At 44.1% G+C, this 20,679-nt stretch overlaps 1 protein-coding gene across 1 annotated transcript; it reads left to right on the forward strand.

Moving 5' to 3' along the window:
* Positions 1 to 8,627: 8,627 nt before the first annotated feature.
* Positions 8,628 to 10,106, forward strand: MESP1 (mesoderm posterior bHLH transcription factor 1). The gene is made up of 2 exons (XM_043980471.1): positions 8,628 to 9,350; positions 10,044 to 10,106. Exons 1-2 carry the CDS (start codon positions 8,628 to 8,630, stop codon positions 10,104 to 10,106), a joined length of 786 nt encoding a protein of 261 aa, XP_043836406.1.
* The last annotated feature ends 10,573 nt before the right edge of the window (positions 10,107 to 20,679 follow it).

Genomic DNA, 20,679 nt, shown 5'->3' on the forward strand with positions numbered 1-20,679 from the left:
AGGACTTCCTTTATCAAAGGTTTTGTTTTTCAGGTTTGTATTTTTTATTTGCTCAGTGGGGAGGGGGGCAGTGGGAGGAACAGATTAATTTTGAAAAGCCTGCTAATTGGGACAAACAAACAAGAAGCAGATAAACTGGCATGTGGGCTTCCGTTATGACTGGAGGAGATGCCTAGGAGAGGAGGTTGAAAGCTTCGCTTTGAGTGGGAGAAATCCAAAAGCGACAGAGATCTCCAGAGATTTTCTGGAAACCTTAAATCTAACCTCAGAGCCCTGGCAAAGGCCCTGAAGGGGAGAAAAACATTTAAATCAGACAGAGCAAGGGGGCATCATCCTCAGGAATCTATCAGTAACTGGTCCTAACTCTTCTTTGTGCACAGCTCAATACTGACTCCCAAGGACCCCCACCCACACTTCCCTCAGCAAGGACCTTTCTATAATGACATTTGGCTGACTTTGGATTAATGAAGATCTGGGTTCAAGTGCTATCTGACATATATTAACTGTGTCAACTAGGCACACTAAACCTTTTAGTGCCCCCAGGAGATTCCTTAAATTGGAGATAAATTAGGGAGAGTTGCCAGATGGCATTGGTAGAGGGAGATTCCACACCTTAGACTAGGGCAATATAATGAAGTCTTGAGTTATTTGCTGTTGTTCAGTCACGTCTGGCTCTCTGGGACCCCATTTAGGGTTTTCTTAGCAAAGATACTGGAGTAGTTTGCTATTTCTTTCTCCAGCTCATTTTACAGATGAGGAAACTGAGGCAAACAGTTATACTTCCTCATTAATGGAAGAAGAGCAACTTGGGAAATCTTTGGTATAGTGCCTCAAGGCTCCCTTCTCAATTTGTCCTGGGGTTGCCTTTGACTGAGGAGGGGAAATTTAAAAAATAGTTGTGTGACCCACCTATTGGTGGACGCCATCCCACTTTTGGTCCTCAAAGCCTGGTACCCATATGGAAGAACCGTTCTACTGACCCTTTCTGTGTCTTTTCTATTCTTAAAAATTATTCTTGCCAATATTGTTTGATCCTATGAATCACAGTGTACACTTTTGCACATTCAGATTTAGAGAAAAAGAGGTATCGAATGCTTACCTTTCAAATCCCTTTACATCTGAGAAGCGTCTTGGGTCTTTTCAATGTCATTTCTACCTGTGATTCTGTATTTTCGAATAGCCCTCCCATTTATTCCTACCGAGTTATATCACTGATTTGATTTCAGCCTTTGGAGTCAGATGTTTCTATCTAAAACTCAGGTTCCCCTCAGCTTGATCTAAAAGGTCAAAGACACTGCACTCTGTTCCAGGGGATCTTTTCAGCGAGTAGTTTTCTCAGTTATGGTTTAGCAGTGACCTTTAACATAGCCTGAGGCTGACAGAGGATGATGTTTCTTTGTTTTTTGTTTTGTGTGGGGCAATTGGGGTTAAGTGACTTGCGCAAAGTCACACAGCTAGTAAGTGTCAAGTGTCTGAGGCGGGATTTGAACACAGGTACTCCTGTATCCAGGGCCGGTGCTTCAGCTACTGAGCCACCTAGCTGCCCCCTAGATGAGGTTTCTGAGAGCAAAAGAGGGTATGAATGATCATGTAGCTTTTTCTGTGAGCTATCTCTGGCAACAGAATGTCTCCAAGTGAATGGATGCGCCATCTTCTCTCCTCCAATCAACTCCTCAGAGAAGAGTTTGTATTTTCTGAGAAGTAACTGGTGCGGGTGAGGAGTTGTCTGTGATTGGGGGCGTGGGGCAGGGTTGGGGGGGGGAAGGCAAAGTTACTCTGTGGGTGTTTAGGGGAAGACAAAGACTAACGAGAAAGGGAAGAATCTTAGGATTCCAGAATTGAAGGTACCTCAGAAGCCACAGAGTCAAGCTTGACTAAGAATCTTCTCTACAAAATCGCCAAGTAGTCACCTAGCCATTTCAGAAAAACCTTCTACGCATGGAACTCTCTAACTCTCCAAACAGCCCATTCCCTTTTTGGTCAGCTCTCCTTGTTGGGAAATTTTTCTTTATACCCTTCAAAGCTAAATCTGCCTCCCTGTAACCTCGACTCACTGTTCCTAGTTATTCTCTCTTGGGCCAAGCATAGCGAGTCTAATTCTTCTTGCACAAATCAGCTCTTGAATTACTTGAAGATAAGTTATCATGTTTGCCCTAAGCTAAGCATTCCTAGTCCCTTCAATCAATTCTCCTATTACATGGACTAAAGACCCATTACTCTACTGGTTGCCATTCCTTGAACCTAAGTCCTTTCCAGTTTATGAGTAGCCATCCTAAAATGTGGTGCGCTCAGCACAATAATCCAGATGTAGTCTGAATGGGGAAGAGGACAGGGGAATTAATAACAGTAACAACAGCTAAGAGTTTTAAGTTTTGCAAAACACCTTTTTTGGGGGGAGGGCAATTGGGGTTAAGTGACTTGCCTAGGGTCACACAGCTAGTAAGTGTCAAGTGTCTGAGGCTGGATTTGAACTCAGGTCCTCCTGAATCCAGGGCTGGGTGCTTTATCCACTGCACCACCTAGCTGCCCCAAAGCATTTTCTTTATCTGTAATATCTCATTTGATCCTCACAACTACCTTGTGAGATTGGTGCTACTTATCAGATGCTATTAATTCAGGAATTAGATTTCTTTGGCCCCCATTTCAAACCACTATTGACAATGAGCTTTCATTCCATTAAAATTTCTTGAGTTTTCCTTTATAGAAAGGAATTGTTTCTAGCCATGTTTCTCTTGAAAGGCACTTAGAAAGGTGATTTTCTGAACCCAAGAGCAAGAATTCCCATGTTTACTGAATTTCATTTTATTAGAATCCAACTCAGTTAGCATTTTGAGACTTTACTTGGATGCCACCCCTTTCATGCTCATTATCCCTCCTGGCTTTAAGTCACCTGCAAATTTGATAAGTATGCTGCGATATTCTAAGTGATATTTGTATAGTGCTTTAAAGTTTGCAGAATTCTTTATCTAGATTATCTCATTTGAGCCTTACATATTACCCCCATTTTACAGATGAGGAAAAAGGTTCAGATTCAGTGGTTTAACTAGTAAGTATCGGTAGAGAGAATTGAACCAAAGGTTCTAAATCCAAGTCAAGGCTTGTTTACACTGCACCATGCTGTCTATATCTTCATCAATGTCATTGATAAAAATAGTAAAAGCAGAGAGCCAAGAATGCATCCCTCAAGACACTTCACTAGAGACCTTCCTCCAAGCTGGCATTAATGAAGGAAGGAAAGGAAAGGGAGATTAGGGAAGCACTAAAAGGGGCAAAAGTTGGAGTTGAGAGGGAAAAGGAAGATTTTGCTTTTTAATAATTAATCAGCAATGCACATGTATAAGCTATATCGGATTGCTTGCTGTTATGGGGAGTGGGAATGAGAAGGAAGGAGAAAAATTTGAAACTCAAAATCTTAGAAAAAATGAATGTTGAAAACTAGCTTTACATGTAATTGGAAAAAATAAAATACTATTTACTTAAAAAAAAACACAAAAAATAATTAATCAACAAGGACCTGTGATGTTCTAGTCACTGTTCTAGGAGCTGGGATGCGAAACAGTCCCTGATCCCAAAGAGCTTACAATTTCATGAAAGGAGATAACATAAGCAAATACACAGTAGATACAAGTCAAATTTGAGGAAAAGGCTATTAATTAGTAGGTGGGTAGGATCACAAAAGGCTTCATGGAGAGGTGGATGGATCCTGAGCTGAGTCTTGAAAGAAGCTAGAGATTGTTATGGGTGGAGGTGAGGAGGGGAAAGTATTCCATGCATAGAGAAGGGAAAGTGTCATGTTTGAGAAACAGGAAAAAGGCCAGTTTGATTGGACTGTGGCGTGTTTGAAATAAATAATGTAATAAGGTAGGTTGGGCAAGGATGTGAAAGGCTTTATGAACAGAGGAGTTTATTTGATTCTGCAAGCAATATGGAACTGTTGTAGTTTGTCAAGTGACTGTTTCTTTTCTTTTTTTTGGTGAGGCAATTGGGGTTAAGTGACTTGCCCAGGGTCACACAGCTAGTAAGTGTTAAGTATCTGAGGCCGGATTTGAACTCAGGTCCTCCTAACTCCAGGGCCAGTGCTCTATCCACTGCACTACCTAGCTGCCCCTAAGTGACTGTTTTTAACCCTAATTCTGACCTTTGCCTTCAGAAAAATCACATTAAAATGGGGGACACAAAGACATTAAAAAAAAGGAAAAGGACCTATTTGTATAAAATATTTATAGCAGTTCTTTTTGTGGTAGCAAACAATTGGAATTTTAGGGGATCACCATCAATAGGGGATGACTGAACAAGTTGTGGTATATGATTGTAATGGAATATTATTGTGCTATAAAAATGATAAGCAGGATGATTTCAGAAACATCTGGAAACACTTATAGGAACTGATGCAAAACAAAGTGAACAGAACCAGGAGTACCCAGTACATTGTACACAGTAACAGCAATACTGCATGATGGTCAACTGTGAATGATTTAGCTAATCTCAGCAATATAATAATCCAAAATATTTCTAGAGAAAGAATTGATAGAGTCTGTATGCAGATTGAAGCATAATATTTTTCATTTTCTTTATTTTTTGTGGGTTTTTTTTGGTCTGTTTTCCTTTATAACATGACTAACATGTAAATGTTTTGCATGACTACACATGTATAACCTATTTCAAATTGCTTACTGTCTCAGAGAGGGGATATGGGAAGGAGGAAGGGAGACAATTTGGAACTCAAAAAAAATATTATAAATTGTTTTTACATGTAATTGGGAAAAATAATAAAATATTATCCCAAAATGGAGGTGGGGGGGATAGCTCAGAATGTGTGTGGGAGATCTGTGGAAAATACTGGGGAATAGAACGTAAGATAATCAATTATTATGGGAATGTTTATCCTAGAGAAGAGAGGGATTAGATGACCAATGGTTATCCTCAATCAGGTCTGTCAGATAGAATATAGATTAGATTTATTCTGCTTGACCCAGAGGGCTGAATTAGAAGCAATGGTAGATGCTGCATGGAGGTAGATTTCGGTTTAATAGAAGGAAGTCCTTCCTAACAGAAACATACAAAAGTGGGGTAGGATCCCTTAGGGGATTTGTGAGTTACTAGAGGATTTCAGTTGAAGGCTATGTGACCATTTATTGGTGATTACTCAGAGGAGTCTCTGCAGATACCATGATTCCTGAAGGTCCTTTCAACCCAGAGATTCTGTGAACAGAAAAGAAAATGTGGAATGAAGGGACAGTGTCATTGAGGACAGTGGCAACCTGGGGCTTAGGAGAGAAAACCATTATGGGGAAGATCAGAAAGCAGGGCAAGGCTAGATAGCTACTGTTCCACAACTCAGAAAGAGATCAATCAGTCAGCTCATTACATTGTGCTTAGCATTATGGGAGATCCCTCATCCAAAATCAGAGAATCTTTGAGCTAGAAGAAACCTTAGGAATAACCTAGTTCAATCTCCTTGTTTTGCTGATGGGGAAAAATACATATAATTATCCTTGCTTTTAAGCATCTTATAATTGAATTAAAGGAAAAAAACACATTTGCACATGAAACATTAGAGAATGACAGTCACTTAACAATATTGAGAAAAACCTTAAAATCCACTTATCACCTACTGTGTGCAATACATTGTCCGACATGCTAGGGGGGATACCAAGATTTATAAACATGACCCCCTTCTCTCAAGGAGTTTATAACCTAGTAGATTTTGTTATAAAGTGTTAGATTTAGTAGGAGATAGTGCAAAATGAATGTGCTGCAGAGGAATTGGGACTACAGCTGAGCTTTAAAAGATAGGTAGGATTTGGGCAGGCAAAGAAAAGTGGGAAGCTGCTTGGTCAATAGCAAGTAAAACAGGCAGCTCCCTAGCTAGAGTGAAACTCATAGAAGGTATATAATAAGGTCGATTTTCTAACATCACTTAGTTTCAGTGTTAGAAAATTCTGATCTCCATCAAAAGTAGGTGTTTATTTTGTGACAAGTAAAGAGAGCTGCATGTGCTCCATTCAGCTAAGCCTCAGAGCTTTCAGTGTTTTGGAAGCACACAGTAGAATTTAAAAAGGGGGTTGGGGAGGTGGAATTTAAAGACCTTACTTAGGGATGTAAATGGTTTGCTTCTACTGGAGACAATTGTCTTCTGAGTGAGGTAGCATAATTCTCTATCCCTGGTTCTATTTTTGAAATGGCCAGACCCCAAAGATCCAGGACCATGCCTCTATTTCAGGGGTTCTTAACTTGGAGTCTTCAGATTCCCCAAAGGCCTATGGATAGATTTCACAGAGCTTGTGAACTTGGAGGAAAAACATCTTTATTTTCATTAATCTCTAACCGAAATTTAGCATTTCCTTCAATTACTTAAAAACAATATTCTAAGAAGGTGGCCAAGGGGCAGCTAGGTGTTGCCATGAATAAAGCACTGGCCCTGGATTCAGTAGGACCTGAGTTCAAATCCGACCTCAGACACTTGACACTTACTAGCTGTGTGACCCTGGGCAAGTCACTTAGCCCTCATTGGCTGGGAAGAGAGAGAGAGAAAGAGAGAGATTGAGATTGAAATAGAGCTTCAGTACCCTAGATTATTATTCCTTAGGTTAACAAGACTGAGTGAAACCTAAGCAGGAGAATGACTATCTAGAATTATGTAGGAGGGAAAAGAAAATGGACAAATTGATGGATGGTAGGGTACTCTGAAGTGCTAATAAAAGAAATACACCTGGACCCAGAGGAAGTGTCCCTGAACTTCCCTGAGCTCATCTGACCTCATTTCTTTGGTCCACTAAGAGTCTTTCTAGGCTATGGGCCTTCAGCTAACTCTTTTTTTTTTTTTTTTTGGTGGGGCAATAAGGGTTAAGTCACTTGTCCAGGGTCAGGTGTCTGAAGCCAGATTTGAACTCAGGTACTCCTGAATCCAGGGCTGGTGCTTTATCCACTGTGCCACCTAGCTACCCCCTCCACCTACGTCTTGACTGCAAAGGAGAATAGCATCTTGCACCTCAGGAAATCTCCAATCTGCTTTCAAATTTGATCCAATGGACATTCTGGATCTGACTCACTGGTCTATTCTTCCAATCCCTGGCTCCTCCCTCCATCCTCCAGGCTGGACAGTACAGAATAATTTTCCAGCTTAGTGAGACCAGCAGAGCAGCTTTCAAGAATCCAGTGGCCTCCATTCCTACCCATGCTGAGGCATAGAGGAGTATTATAATTTAACCTTATTACCACATAACCACTTAGCTAACTAATTTTTCCCGACTGCATTCTAAGGAAACTGAATCCGACCTCTCTGAGGTTCCTTTTAGCCTTATGATCAATAGAAAGGAAATAAGCATTTTTTTAAATTAGTGAGGCAACTGGGGTTAAGTGACTTGCCCAAGGTCACACAGCTAGTAAGTGTTAAGTGTCTGAGGCCGCATTTGAACTCAGGTACTCCTGATTCCAGGGCCGGTGCTCTATCCACTGCGCCACCTAGCTGCCCCGAAATAAGCATTTCTTAAGTGACTGCTATGGTGTTACACTTTTACAAATATTTGATCATTTGATCCTCACAACAATCCTGAGAAGGAGGTGTTATTATTACCCCCATTTTACAGGTGGGGAGACTGAGGCAGACACAAGTGACGTGTCCAGGGTTGCATAGCTAGATTATAGGATCTGTGTTTATCATAAATCATGTTTAAGATCATGGGATCACACACAGAGCTGGAAGGGACATTAGCCACCAGCACCTCATCATTCTTTGACATATGACTGCCCTTCAGTATTCCGACCTCCTGGGGAAGGCTAATGGACCCTACATACAAATGAGCAAGCTGAGGCCTGGCAAGGTGCAACAACTTACCCAAGGTCACACAAGTTAGTAGCAGAGCCTGAAATCGAAGCTAGGTCCCCTTTCTTCCAATTCAGTGCCCCTTCCACCATACTAGGCTCCCTCTCAGGGTCCACTCAGATACACACACAGATCACCCCGAGAATTCTCAAAAACTAACCCTATTCATTCCTTAAACCCTTACCAGCCCAATGGAGATGTGAAGATGCTTCCCTTGAGCCCAGTCCAGCGGCACGGGAAGGTGCTCGGCTTCGGATCCCTCCTCCCTTCCCTTCCCCCATCCTTCCACCTAAACCCTGAGCCTGGGTGGCTCAGTCCTAGCCCTTCGCGGTCCTGGTAGATCCGGTGGAGACATGCGGGACAGGCGCCAGCCCCCTCCCCGGCCTCCTTCCTGCGGCCTTTACACCTGCGTCCAGATAGACGTCTGTGCTCTCACCCTCCTGTCAGGTCCCCGGCTGCCCCAGAGCTTCGCCTCACTGCTGGGATCTGCCTGCTGCTCCCATGCCCGGTCCACGTACTCGAGGGGCAGGGGCCAGGGGCTAGGGTGGGGGGCCCGCGGGCTGGTGGCCGAGGAGAGGTGGCCTCGCACCGGCCCTCAGATGGCCATCCAGCCGCGCCCCACGCTGACCAGCCCGGGTTAAATTCGACACCCCAGGTTCAAAGGGCTAGTCCCTCAGGCCCCAGCCCTGCTCTGCTTTGATGTGCTGATGGGGCCTGGAAGGTGCTATTTCGCACCTCCAGGCTCGGGATAAAGCGGGCTGCGATCCCCACCGGCTCCTCAGACGCCCCTGCTCTCTCTGCCATGGCCCACTCTCCGGCTCCGCTCCTCGGCCAAGACTCCTGGCTCCTTCCCCAAGGCTGGGGTTGGGGGGCTGCGCCCCAGCAGCAGCCGCTGCCGTCGGAAGGAGACTGCAGCTGCTCTCCGGCCTCCTCCTCCGACTCCTGGGGCCTCTCCCCCCCTGGACCCCAAGCCCGCTTCCACCCCTCCAGCCACACTCCCAAGCCGCCGGGCACCAGGACTGGCGTCGGGGCCGCGGCCGGCCGGCGGGCGGGCAGGGGCCGCCTGGGCAGCGGGCAGCGGCAGAGCGCCAGCGAGCGGGAGAAGTTGCGGATGCGCAACCTGTCCCGGGCTCTGCATGACCTCCGGCGTTACCTGCCGCCTTCTGTGGCTCCCGCCGGCCAGAGCCTGACCAAGATCGAGACCCTGCGCCTGGCCATCCGCTACATTGGCCACCTGTCGGCCCTGCTGGGGCTCAGCGAGGAGAGCCTGAGGCGCCGGAGGAGCGAGGCTGCACCCCGCAGCTGTCCTCTCTGCCCCGATGGACTGGGCTGCTGTCTCGACTCGACCCACGGCCTCAGCCCGGCCTCCCCGGTCCCCCAGGCCAGCTCTCCCCCGCTCCCCGACGGCTGGGAGTCCCCATCGTCCTTCCCGGTGCCACCCCAGCTTGAGCGATGCGGGGGGCAGATCCTTAATGCTGATACCCTGCTCCTAGAAGAACAGGTGGCAGATCTGGACTCGTCCTCGGTGTGTATCTCTTTCCCGCCTTTTCCCCACTCCCCTGGCCCTTGGTCACTTTCGCCTTCCGGCCAGTTTTCCTCCCATCCTCTCCCCTCCCCTCCTTCTGCCTGGGGTAGAATATAGTTTGTGCTGGTTATCCGCTTCGAAGTTCCTCTGCTGACTCCCACAGTCCTGTCTGGGGGCTCGGAACCAGTGTGGCTCGGGTGTAGGGTCACTTAACTGGTGCAGGATGGGAACTGAACAAGAGGGCCAGCCTGGGGGGAGGGAAGGAGAGGACAGAACAGGACAAGAAGGGACGGGACAGGACGGGACAGGATTGCTATCATGTGTCAGACCTTGGACAGGTTGTAAAATTCAGCACCACTTGAGTCTTTCTTTCTCATTCACCTGGGTACACAAGCATCATTCATCCCATCCCTCCCTTAGCCCCATAGAGCGTGTACCTCGGCCTCACCAAAAGTGGACTTCGGGAAAGGGGGGAGGGAAGGGAGAAAGGAAACAGGAAAAGGGTTCGGTGATCGAGGTTTCCTCCGTGTGGTATCCCATTAGTGTTTTTTTTCCTACCACCTTGACCATATCCCGTTCTCTCGCACGCTCTGGGGATCTCCTGCCGAGGGAGGCGCTGGTAACCATGGGGAGGTGGCGCCCGAGGGGACTTCATTTCTGACCAAGCATGCCCCTACCTCCTGTCCCCTACAGATCTTTCCCGGAGACGTACTATCCTTGCTGGAGACCTGGGTGCCTCTCCTACCACAGGAGTGACCAGGCTCTCGGAAAAGCAGAGCTCGAGTGGGGAGTCCAGCCCCATGGATGATGACACTGAGCCCTTCCCTGCCTTCTACAGCCAGGCGGAAGCGGTTGACACAGCTCCTCCAACTCAACTCGACCTTCCCCAGAGTTCCAGAACCGAGAAGCTGGGCATTAGAGAATTGAGATCAAGACTGGGAATGGAACGAGCCGGCAGGAAGAGCAAGATCCTGGTTAAAGACTCCAGGCTGCCTTTAACTTGAGTTGAGCTCACTTCTATCTGGGCCTCAGTATGCAGCTAAGGACTTTGGCTCCAATCCCCCAGCCATTGGGAAGCCGGGTACTACCCGCCCAGGTGTGATCTTGAAATACCACCTGAGAAAAAGACTAAGGGCATTCCCCCAGGAGAATTGGTTAGGAGCTGGAGGCATTGACTGGCACGTTGGGCCTTAAGGGATGGAGAAGGAAGGAGGGAGGAGATGTCTCCTCTGAATTTATTTATTTGTGAATAAAAAATCAACTGCTTTTGAATATTGTAAATTGAAAAATTCCTTCTGCCTCAAGGCATAAATCCTTTATCTAATACCCTTTCTGCAGTCTGAGTCTTCTACTGTCTGTGTGGGGACGACAATAACCCCTCTTTCCTAAGAGCTTTTCCTCTTTTGCATCTCCATATCAGAAAGGGAGAACATTTGTGGGGGTGTTACCCTCTCCAATCATCTACCATTCCTGGTAAAAGCATAAAGAGCAATCTTCACCCTAGCCAATTGAAGGGGCTTTGCACCAAGAGTAAGGGATTAATACCCTTCAGGAATTTTCACACTACTGAATGTAATAATTTTATTTAATATATACAGTATTTCATTTCATATTGTAATTCCTTCTGGATTAAAAAAGTATATGTACCTTTCTACCTACTAAGAGCCTCTCCCCTTCTGCATCACTCTGGAATGTGATCATTAAATGTTTGTTGTTTGAATGAATAAATGAGTATCTTCATTAGAGAATGACGTGCATTTGGAGAAAACCAAAGGGATTTGTCAGAAAATGGGTCCCAGAAAGGCTTCCTTCCATAGAACCAACCTAAGGGCTTTGAAGCGGATTGGGAGAAGTCCTGAGCTTGGTATCTATGGAATGCTCCAGACCTTGAGTTTATGGGTGGAGGGGATGTGGAGAGTTAACGGGTCAGTGATGCTCTTGGTCCAGCATATAGGGTGGGAATGGGATTCTTAGGACAGCTCCCTGAGAAAGCTAATGGTGCAGTGGTTAGAGTGCTGGGCCTGGAGTCAAGAATACTTGAGTTCAAATCCAGCCTCAGACACTTACTAGCTGAGTGACCCTAAGCAAGTCACTTAACCTGTGATTGCCTCAGTTTCCTCAGTTGTAAAGTGGGGATAATAATAACACTTACCTCACAGGATTGCTGTGCCGATCATATAATATTTGCAAAAAAAAAAGTGCTTAGTAGAGTGACTGGCACATAGTAGGCATTATATAAATGCTTATTCCTTCTCTCCCCTTCCTGAGGGCAGGGACAATTTCATATTTTGTCTTTGTCTCACTGGCTCTTGAAGACATTAAGATTTAATGTTTATTGTGTTTAGTTGCTAAATAAAGTTTACGAAGGTCAAAGATTCGTAAATACAAGTCCATAAGCAAAGGAATAGTACCACCATTTCTACACAGATCTGGGTGACTTTCCCAAGATCAAACCTATTTGAGAATAGCTTAGATCAGCTTTAATGTACTGTTCTCTTTATTGTCACATATTTCCCTTTTTAGTGGCTGCATTAATGCTTCTGTTCAAGATCAGGTTCATAGATTCTATACCATCACCACCTACCCCCTCTTCCCTCTCCCCTTCCCCATTAAAATTATTATTCTCTTTCATTGAGTCATATTCTACTTCCTGGCTTCTCCTATGTCTGTTTCTTCTCTCTTCCATTCTTCCTTCCTTCCCTCCTTTCCTTCCTCCCTCTCTCCCTCCTTTCCATCTTTCTTCCTTCCTTCCTTCCTTCCTTCCTTCCTTCCTTCCTTCCTTCCTTCCTTCCTTCCTTCCTTCCTTCCTTCCTTCCTTCCTTCCTTCCTTTCTTCCTCCCTCCCTCCCTCCCTCCCTCTCTCTCTCTCTTTCTTTCTTTCTTTCTTTCTTTCTTTCTTTCTTTCTTTCTTTCTTTCTTTCTTTCTTTCTTTCTTTCTTTCTTTCTTATCTGTCTCTGTCTCTTTCTGTTTGTTGAGACACCATTATTCTTCTAGTTACTCAGGTACACGACCTTGGAGCCATGAGTCATAGCCCTCTCACTCTTCCTCCCACAACCCACAGCCATCTGGAGACGGAAAATATATTTCAGTCTTCCGAATCTACATCTAGGTTGCAGTCTACATGCAACTATCCAGTTCTCCCCTTTCATACAGAAGAAGTGCCATCTCTAGTGAGCATTAAAGATGTTCCAATGATCTGGGAAGACTCCAGGGTGGTGACTGGTGGGGAAGCAAGGTGTTATCTGTTACCTCTGCTTCCAGACCCACAGTTGGCATGTCTTATTAAGTCTATCTCCTCAACATCTCTAGCATCTGTCCCCCTCTTTCCAATCTCACTACATTTCAGGCCCTCATCATCTCTTACGTGGACTACTGCAATCCTCTCCTTAGGTCTCTTCCATCTCCAATCCATTTCTTCCCACAGCTGCCAAAATGATATTCTTTAATTACAGGTGTCATCAAGTTACTCCCTTGTTCAAAAAACTCCAATGGCTTCTAAGCTCAAATGCAAATCCATCTTTTTCATATTTGAAGACCTTCCCAGTCTGGCTCTTCCTTACCTTTCTAGACTTCTTACACAGTGGCCCCCTTCATGCACTCAACAATTCAGCCAAATGAGCTTCTCTGTTCTTTGTCATACATCTCCCATCTTTGTGCCTTTTCACAGTCTGATGCCCTCTGTTAGGGTCTACTCTTTACTCTATGGGAGTTGCCTACTAGCCCATATCACAGATACAAGACACTCTAATGTGTGAAGTATTGGATAAGAAACCTAGACTGAATGTTAACATTCTCACTATACCTATAGTATGTTTTGGAGTATGGAGACTGGTTCATGAGAGTTGAATTGAATCAGAAATTCAGGCCATAAACACAAAACTTTGACATCTTCACTATTTATATGAGTTCATGACTACCTGTTCAGGGGAGAGTTTCTTGGAAGCCTAGTCAAGTTACTAAAGAGCAGGCTCCTGTCTCTTTGAGAACAAGTCCAAAATTAACGATGATATGATGATTCATCTCCCTTTCCCCTTACCTCCTTCCTTTGCCCTAACAACTAGCTATAATGCTTACAAATCCCAGACAACGGACCTGGAAGCGGAAGTAACAGATAACACCTTGCTTCCCCACCAGTCACCACCCTGGAGTCTTCCCAGATCATTGGGACATCTTTAATTCTCACTAGAGATGGCACTTCTTCTGTATGAAAGGGGAGAACTGGAAAGTTGCATGTAGACTGCAACTTAGATGTAGATTCGGAGGACTGAAATATATCTTCCGTCTCCAGATGGCTGTAAAAAATATCCTTTAATAAACTTCATTGGGAGGTGTAAATGTCCAAATTTGTAAATCTTGTCTAGTGTGGATGCTGATTTAATTAATCAATCAGTCAATCAATACACATTTATTAAGTTCATTCTATGTGTCAGACACTGAGCTAGGCACTGGAAATACAAAGACAAAGAAGGGGAGAGACAAAATGCAATAATTAAATATACCATTACATATATATATATATATGTATATATATATATATATATATATATACATACACACATGTATGCACATGGGGTGGCAGTTAGGTAGCAACATGGATAGATTGCTGGACCTGGAGTCAGGAAAATTCATTTTTATGAGTTTAAATCCGGCCTCAGACACTTCCTAGCTGTGTGACCCTGAGCAAACCACTTCACCCTGTTTGTCTCAGTTTCCTCATCTGTAAAATGAACTGGAGAAAAAAAATAGTAAACCATCCCAGTACTTTTGCCAAGAAAACCCCAAATGAGAGTTTAAGAGTTGGATATGATCAGGGGCAGTTAGATGGCGCAGTGGATAAATCACCGGCCCTGGATTCAGGAAGATCTGAGTTCAAATCTGACCTTAAACACTTGATACTTACTAGCTGTGTGACCCTGGGCAAGTCACTTAACCCTCATTGCCCCACAAGAAAAAAAAAAGAAAGAAAGAAAAAAAAGAAAAAAGAGTTGGATATGATCAAAGTGACTGAACAACAAAAATATGTGTGTATGTGTATATATACACATACACACATATACATATATACATACATATGTTTTGTAAATCTGGGAGGACGAGGAGGAGAAGAAGGGAGGAGGGAGGGCCAGCAATCAGGAAAAGCTTCCCGTTTCGGGTGATGCTTGAACAGTTTTGAAGGAAAAAAGATTCTAAGAGGCAGAGGCAATATGCAAATACATTCCAGGAGGGGAGATGGGAGATGGAGCAGCATTGTATATGAGAAGCAGCAAGGCAGCCAGGTGAGACTTAGGTTCTATCCAAGGAGACCAGGAGAACTGGATCTGAGTAGAAACTAGAGCAGTCCGTCGCAAAGCAGAGCCTGAATCAGGCAAAGTTCTGAATATCAGTGGCTGGTGAAAAGGTCATTCTGAAACCTGGTGCTCCCCTTCTCCATTTTCATCACATGCACCCCTTCTCTCTATACATACACACAGATGTATGTGTGTAATAATATAATGTAATAACACATCCTGTTCTTATAGTGACAAACAACTTCTTCCTTAATCCTTTTTATAACCTGCAGCAGCAGGTGGTACGAGACTGTTCCCTAGACATCTCAGAGGTGAAAGGGTAAGCAGGAGGAGGTTTGAGGGTGACTGGGAGGAGCTCCATAGGAGGGGAGCCCTTGACAATCTCTTTGTTTACTTACTATATTTAATAAACTACATGGCCACCAAAAAGTTGCTTATAGATAAAGAGTGGGTACAGAGAGCAAGGACTTTTCTGCAGGGTTGAGGGCAGAGTTGGGGTGGGCCAGAGATTTCACAATTTTAATAGCCCTAAGTGATTATTTTATATTATATTTTAGGGTAGTTCAGAACCAGGTCAGCAAGGTTTTCTTTTTATCTTTTTAAATAATAAAAGTATTTTGTTATTTTCCAGTTACATGTAAAGATAGTTTTCAACATTTGTTTTCATAAGATTTTTAGTTTCAAATTTTTTTCCCTTCCTCCCTTCCCTTCCTCCCTTCCCTTCCCCCTCCCTAAGACAGAAAACAATCTGATATAGGTTATATATGTACAGTCACATTAAACATATTTCTACATTAGTCATGTTGTGAAAGAAGAATCAGAACAAAAGGGAAAAACCTCAAAGAAGAAAAAAGAAAAGTAGAAACAGTTCGATATGCATTCAGAATCCACGGTTCTTTTTTTCTGGATGTGGAGAACATCTTCCATCATGAGTTCTTTGGAATTGTCTTGGATCATTGCACTGCTGAGAAGAGCCAAGTCTATCACAGTTGATCATCAAACAATGTTGCTGTTATTGTGTACAATGTTCTCCTAGTTCTAAGGCTTTCTTTCTTTCTGGGTCTTTTTAAAAAGTCTGAGGATTGGGTCTGCTTGCACATGAATATAGAGAAAATCTTTTGGGGGCTGTGAACAGCCCCCAAATTGGAATAGAATGCAACCTCGTGGGGCAAAATTATAAACTATGTTCCCTCAGTGGATTGGTAAAGTAATGCCTTGTCTTTCTAAGGGCTAAAGACTGAACAGGAATTGATGTGTGCTGCATAGTGTTTCAAGGTTATCTGGGACACCTAAGTGCAAGCTCAGCCTGCACCTATAGGTTTGTGTTTGACCCCCTTAAGAATCAGAAGATTTACAACTGGAAGGAACCTTAGTGACCACCTAGTGACTAGGTATTTTTTTGAGAGGTAGGGCAAGGAGGGTCAAGTGACTTGCCCAGGGTCACACAGCTAGTAAGTGTCAAGTGTCTGAGGCTGGATTTGAACTCAGGTCCTCCCGAATCCAGGGCCGGTGCTTTATCCACTGTGCCACCTAGTTGCCCCCATGACTAGGTATTCTTTGTTTTCTTTTAAAGTATTTTATTATTTTCCAGTTACATATAAGGATAGTTTTCAACATTTGTTTTCACAGGATTTTTAGTTCCAAATTTTTCTCTCACCCTCTTTTCCTTCCCTCCTCCCCAAGACAGAAAGCAGTCGGATATAGGTTGTATATGTACAATCACGTTAAACATATTTCTGCATTAGTCATCTTGTGAAAGAAGAATCAGAGCACAAGGGAAAAACCTCAAAAAAGAAGGGAAAAAAACCAGTCCAAAAGTAGAAACAGTATGATTCCATCTGCATTCATAATTCACAGTTCTTTTTTCTGGATGTGGAGAACATTTTCTATCATGAGTTCTTTGAAATTGTTTTGGATCATTGCACTGCTGAGAAGAGGCAAGTCTATCCCCATTGTTCATCACACAATGTTGCTGTTCCTGTGTACAATGTTCTCCTGGTTCTGCTCCTCTCAGGATGACTAGGTATTCTTAATCTTTGCGTGTGTGTGTGTGTGTGTGTGTGTGTGTGTGTGTGTGTGTGTGTGTGTGTGATGGAGGAAGAAGCATGTGAACTGGGGTTTGAAAGATAGGTAGTAATTCAACAGGCTAAGAAAAGTAGGAAGGGAGAATGGATCAAATTCATTTTAGAGAGTTGTCTAGGGATTTTTGAGTGCTTAAGTGACTTGCCTAGGGTCACACAGCTAGGGACATATAACATCAGTGGTGGGACGTGTGTCTGTGGTGGGACTTGAACCAAGATCTTCCTGACTCCAAGGCTAGCTCTCTCTCTACTAATTTGCTCAGGTAAATTTGTTGGTAATAGATAATGGACTATCCGAAAACAGAATGGACAAATAGTCTGGATTTATCTGGGTCACCAGCTTGAGCCGTAATTCCAAACCTAGTTTCCAAGTTATATTGATTGGACAGTGATTTATAGGTTCTCGAGGTATAGCCAGCTGGACCTCAGGCATCAAAATAAAGCGTCTTTGTGGGGTTATTTCTTAAAATACTTGTTTTGTTACCCCCACATATTTCTATCTACATCTTTATTGAGCATAATTTGGATAGTGTATCACCACTGATGACTTTCACATAAGAAGTAGACAAGGCGTCATCTAGAAAAGGAGAAGGCCCAATCATGTAGCAAGAACAAATGATAACCAACAGCCCCACTGGTATGCATAGAATGCTACAGTCTAGCCTTATAGGAGATGGCATTAGACTCTTATCTCATGGGATGAGAAGGCTTGGACAGGTTGTAATCTGTACCATAGGAATGGAAGTACTACCCACATCCATAACAAGATTGATCACTGATTCACTGACATATGCAGATTATAGTGGGGAGTGGAGAAGAGAAGGTAAGAAACCAAAGATAAGTATGATATCTGTCATTACTTAAGTGTATTAGAGAGTTGCAGAATCAAATGTTCTAAGAGGTTTGAGGTAAAAAAGACTGTCCCCTCCAGAGGGGTTCAGGGAGGGCTTCGTGGAGGAGGAAGCACATGAACTGGGAAGTTTGAAGGATGATAGGTAGCAATTCAATAGGCTAAGAATGGCCCAAATCCATGTTCTTCCAGTTACAATGCCACAGCAACAAGCTTGGTGACACATATTCTGCTGTCACAGGAAGAGCCCATCACCTACTGGGTGTTGCCCTAGGAAATGCAGGGAGCCTTCTCAGGGGAGGCCCCTTTCCCCAGAGGATGGAGCAAAGGTGCCCCATGGGGCAGCACATTTGGCTTCACCACATTTTGGAAACCAACTGTGGTACAGTGCTCGAGCAGGAAAGGGCTCTGGGCAACTGTTTGCAGAGCCCTCTGTACCCAGAAGGCCCTGCTGGAGCCGGGACCTATAGATGGCATTCATCTACATTTGACAAAAATATATGGTGTGTATGGAGGCTGTATACAAACCAGGAATGTTTCCTGGGAAGGCTGGAGCTCTAGCAGGAAGGGGGCGTGGGAGAAGGCTTACTTCCCAGCCCAATCTCTCTCAGCTCTGGACTACAGCTGGCTATGGAACTGGAGAACTGTCTGGGCCAAGTTATTAGCACCGAGGTGCTAATGGAGATTCACACCGAGGTGCTAATAAACAATCACCTCCTCCTTTCCCCTCCGCCAGGGCCTCAGAGAGGGGGGGAGGGGTCCACCACAAGGAATGGGGTGTGGGCTAAAGGGTCCCGGTTACCTGCGAAATGACTTGCTAATAACTTTAATTCCTTCGTTCTAGGAGCTGAGCCTTTGACATACAAATGGTTTTGCCTCCGCCAGCCCTAGTGTTAGGCTTTTCTCTTCATCCCTACACTGGAGTCAGTTAGGGCCCTGCCTTCCCAGCAGGTGGGACAGAAGCAGGATGGGACTGGGGACAAGCTGGGGAGCAGCTGAGAATCAGAGGACGGGATGACCTCTCTCCCTAGTTCACTGCCCAAACTTTGAGAAATCCTCCAATTTCTAGAATGCCCTCTCTGACCCAGCCAGCTTCTCCTCTCTTGTCTAAGTCTCTTACACTCACTACCTGCCCTGTGTAGTTTCCCTCTCTTAGTAAAGCACCTTCAGTCATACATTGATGAGAAAATGGAGGCCATCTATCTAATCTCCATCTCAAAGTTCCTTCCTTTCCGCCTTTGCTATAGTCTTGGAGGAAGAGCTGGCTCTTCTTTCCAAGGTCAACCCTTCCACTTGTATTCTTGTCCTTATCCTTTCCACTTCTTTTGGGAGCTTCCCTAACCTTCTCCTTTTCTAATCTTCAGTCTTTTCCCACAAGTCCCTGCCCAGCTGCCTCTCCCATCCTTAATAACAAAACAAAAAACCTTGTGACAACCCTTCTGCCTTCTCAAGCTATGTCACAGAATTACATAATCACAGAATTTGAAAATTGGAAGGGTCTTCAGCTACTATCTAGTCCAAGTCATATCCTAAAGTAGTGACCTCCAAATTTTTTGATCACACACCCCATCGGTAAAAATTTTTGAGCATGCAAGCCTGATATGTGTTTATTTACTTATTTGGAAATTATATATATATACATGAACTTCTGAACTAATAATTACGTATATTAGAAAACACGTAAGAGACAAATTTTAAAAGGATGATGTAAAGATGAAGTAATATTTGGTCTTAGAGCTGCACTTTAGGAAAATCGATTTGGCAGCTGTGTGGAGGATTGCTGGGAGAAGGAAGAGACTTGAGGCAGGGAGACTAATTAGGAGATCACTGAAATAGTCTCAGTAAGAAGTGAGGAGAGTCTGAAATACGGTGGTAGCTGCCGTGAGTAGAGAGGAGACAGATGCTGACAGCAGATAGAAACCACAGGCATTGATAACTTATTGAATATGTGAGGTGAGTGATAATGAGAAGTTGAGGATGATACTGAGATTGTGAACCTGAGTGACTGGAAGAATGGTGATAGATTTGACAGAAATAAGGAAGTTCCAAAGAGGGATGGGTTTTGGGGGGAAGATAATGTAATGAGATCTGAGAAACAGATCACAAACAGTGAATGCCTATTTATCTTTTGAGACCCACTATTCTACCTAAAAGGAAAGGTATTATTGTGGTGCAAGAGTCTGCCTCCTAAGGAGCACTGGTGGCAGTCACCAGGGAATCTGGGAGGTGGAGGGTGAATACTTGGAGGGAGAGGACATTTTCCCAATGGGACCTGCACTGCTGTTGCTGCTGTGGTCATTTCAATAGCAGTTAGGTTAGTAGTTTTTTGTTTTTTGTTTTTTTTTAAACAAAAGAAACAGTATGGTTCATTCAGCATCTATACTCCACAGTTCTTCCCCCCCCCCCCCCCCCCCCCCGCCGGATTTGGAGATCTTCCTCCATCATGAGTTCCCTGGAACCCTTCTGTACCATTACATTGGTGAGAAGAACATAGTCCATCAACACACAATGTTGATGATATTGTGTACAATGTTCTTCTGGTTCTGCTCATCTCACTCATCATCAGCCCACGCAAAACCCTCCAGGTTTCTCTGAACTCCTCCCGTTCATCGTTTCTTACAGCACAATAGTATTCCATTGTATTCATATACCACAACTTGTCCAGCCATTCCCCAATTGATGGGCATCCTCTCAACTTCCAATTCCTTGCCACAACATAAAGAGCAGCTATAAATATCTTTGTACATGTGGGTCCTTCTCCCCTTTCCATGATCTCTTTGGGAAAAAGACCCAAAAGTGGTATTGCTGGGTCAAAGGGTATGCACAGCTTCACAGCCCTTTGGGCATAATTCCAAATTGCTCTCCAGAATGGTCGGATCAGTTCACAGCTCCACCAACAATGTATTAGTGTTCTAATTTTTCCACAGCTTCTCCAACATTTATTATTTTCCTTTTTTGTCATTTTAGCCTATCTAATAGGTGTCAGGTGGTACCTCAGAGTTGTTTTAATTTGCATCTCTCTGATCATTAGTGATTTAGAGCACTTTTTCATATGGGAATAGATAACTTTGATTTCTTCATCAGAAAACTGCCTGTTCATATCCTTTGAC

The sequence above is a fragment of the Dromiciops gliroides genome, chromosome 2 (assembly GCF_019393635.1).
Source record: "Dromiciops gliroides isolate mDroGli1 chromosome 2, mDroGli1.pri, whole genome shotgun sequence".
Classification (NCBI taxonomy): Eukaryota; Metazoa; Chordata; class Mammalia; order Microbiotheria; family Microbiotheriidae; genus Dromiciops; species Dromiciops gliroides.

Coding starts and splice junctions, on each gene's coding strand:
- MESP1 (XM_043980471.1), top strand. CDS start 8,628: ATGGCCCACTCTCCGGCTCCGCTCCTCGGCCAAGACTCCTGGCTCCTT. Junction 9,351..10,043: donor CAGATCTGGACTCGTCCTCG/GTGTGTATCTCT, acceptor TGTCCCCTACAG/ATCTTTCCCGGAGACGTACT.